The 2366-nt window shown below is 33.5% G+C and overlaps 1 protein-coding gene across 8 annotated transcripts in view; it reads right to left on the minus strand.

The window, feature by feature from the left end:
- LRRC49 (leucine rich repeat containing 49) overlaps window positions 1-2366 on the minus strand; it is a 138671-nt gene that overhangs the window by 38827 nt on the left and 97478 nt on the right. For all 8 annotated transcript variants that reach the window (XM_037745566.1, XM_037745568.1, XM_017548145.2 and 5 more), the window contains one exon: window positions 1774-1857. In XM_037745566.1, the coding sequence (XP_037601494.1) occupies window positions 1774-1857 (84 nt within the window). The remainder of the gene's footprint in view (window positions 1-1773; window positions 1858-2366) is intronic.

The raw sequence follows: 2366 nt of genomic DNA on the forward strand, positions 1-2366 counted from the left end.
TTTTAACTCAGTATCAAGGCCACTTTGAAAGAAGCCATGGCAGTCAGTTAATAGATGATAGTTCTCATGCTGGCTTCATGCGTTTGGTTTTCTGGCTGGCAGGGGTAGGCAAAAGAAATATTCTGAATGAGGTAGATATAGCAGTGCTTAGAAAAAGGGCATAAAATATCTTTAGACCACTGAGTATGTTAACAAATTTATAACAGGATAGTCTTTGAAAATGCAAACACTTTCCTACATTCGTGCTGAAGTTAAGCTTCCTTAATTTATTAAAGTCAGATCAATACTGGGTTGACTAAGAGAATGATTAATTTTACTGGGGCCTGGAAAAGGGAAGACATATTTTAAGACAGGAGTATAGCCTATCTTAAGGTCAGGTGGGGATTAATTAATGGCTGGCCAGGAGGACACATAAGGGCTCTGAGCATCTGTGTAGAAAAAAAATAAAAGAAGAAGCAGCAGCAGCAAAAGAAGGGTTAGAGAATGTTAGAGATTCTGCAAGGCAGAAGGGGGTACCCCCAAAAAAGTTTAAAGATCACAGAGGCATTTGGTATATCAGTGACAATTATGTTTCTAATAGCTAGATGCCAATAAATGGCCAAGTATGTGCTAGAGTGACAAATATTTTAGAAGGTGCCAAATTCCAACTTCTGCCAGTTGAGTCTCTTTTTCATAGTCCAGAGAAGACCACAACAGTGTATGCCATAAGTTTTACTTCCCTTCGCTTCTCAGGTTGCAAGGAAAATAAAAAGATAGAAAAGCAACAAGGCAGAAGATAGTGTCTATACACTCTTCCTGTCCTAAACCCAATCCATCTCATTTTCTTAATGATCAATATGTAGAGCTGCATGAGCAATCCTCACCAAATGCTGAGGGTCTGTTGTATCACGATTCCAAATCTGACCTAGGGCTAGAGCCTGGGTCTCCTGATTCCCCGTGGTTTTCCTCTTACTAAAAATAAAAATACTAAATAAACCTCGTAACTAAACAGTCTTATTTAGTGACACTTTGTTTTGTCTCACTATATTTTCCTGAGGCTATACTCAAATTCCTGGGCTCAAGCAATCCTCCTGCCTTAGCCTCCCAAGTAGTTAAGACTTCAGGTACATACCACCTTGCTTGGCTGGTAATTTTTTTGAACTCTGAGTGCCATTTTAATTTTAAAAAGAAATGCTTCTATATAGAACATGAATGAGTAATGATAATCAAGGTGATATCCTTAATTTTAGAAAATAGTACAATGCATATTACGAACTATACACTGTAAGCTGTCTTTATTTATTATACTTTGTGATATTAATATAAAATATTTAAAAGATAATACTTTAAGGAAATTAATATCTGCTAAATAATTTTAAACCAGTTTAAAACAAATTTCCATTCCTAGTTCCACAAAATCTTTATCACTTCTATATCAGAAACTGTTTAAATTTAAAAAGTTATCATTAAAAAAACATGTAGCAGAGTTCATTTATATATATATATATATATATATATATATATATATATGTAAAGATGACAGTCAATTACAGTACTTTCCAAAATGAAGTGAACAGGCCATGGGATACACAAGATGATGCACTGGTATGAAATAAAAGTGTTATAATTACAATTATATTTATTTTTCATCTCTTCCTTTTAAAACTAATCTTCATTCTGTTGAATGAAACTTATAAAGCTTAGAAACCACTTTTCCAGTAGACTGCCTCACTACCTTCTGGGTATGCATGTCTACATGTGCACACATATCCAGGCAGACATCAGAGAAAATACCTTAAGCAAAGATTGTTTATGACTTTCCCGTTTCTTCTCTTCCTCTTTTTTGGCTAAAACAGATGCCATACGCCTTTCTTCTTCCTAAAAGACATTTTCCAAAAAGTATTATAAAGAGTTTAATCATTTTTAAAAATGCTAAATATCTTTGGTCCCCTAAGTACAGTTTTCTTCTTGAGAGACATAGTATTTGCCAGCAGAAAATATACTCTCAAAGAAAAAGTTAGCATCTTTCTCTTTATTTTCTTCTTCCCTCTGAATGCTAAAAATCTGTGCATTCCTAACTCTGCTTCTGGAGGTGACATGAACCTAGCTCATGCAAGAAAGAAAAAAGAGTGGGAAGAAAAGGAAAACTGTGTTTGCATAATTTTCTTTTGTACTCCAGGCAGTACATAGACTTAAATTTTCTATCATCAAGATAAGAAGGATAAAAATGATACATCTAACAATGTTGATTGGATTTGTGATAGAAAATCAGAACTTTTTTTGATGAAAAAGCAAGGGTAAATATCTTTTAAAACTCCAATTATATTAATAAATTATTTCCCATTAATATAATTAATTACTTTTGGTTTGTTTTTTAAGTTATGTTT

The sequence above is a fragment of the Cebus imitator genome, unplaced genomic scaffold (assembly GCF_001604975.1).
Source record: "Cebus imitator isolate Cc_AM_T3 unplaced genomic scaffold, Cebus_imitator-1.0 Scaffold203, whole genome shotgun sequence".
Lineage (NCBI taxonomy): Eukaryota > Metazoa > Chordata > Mammalia > Primates > Cebidae > Cebus > Cebus imitator.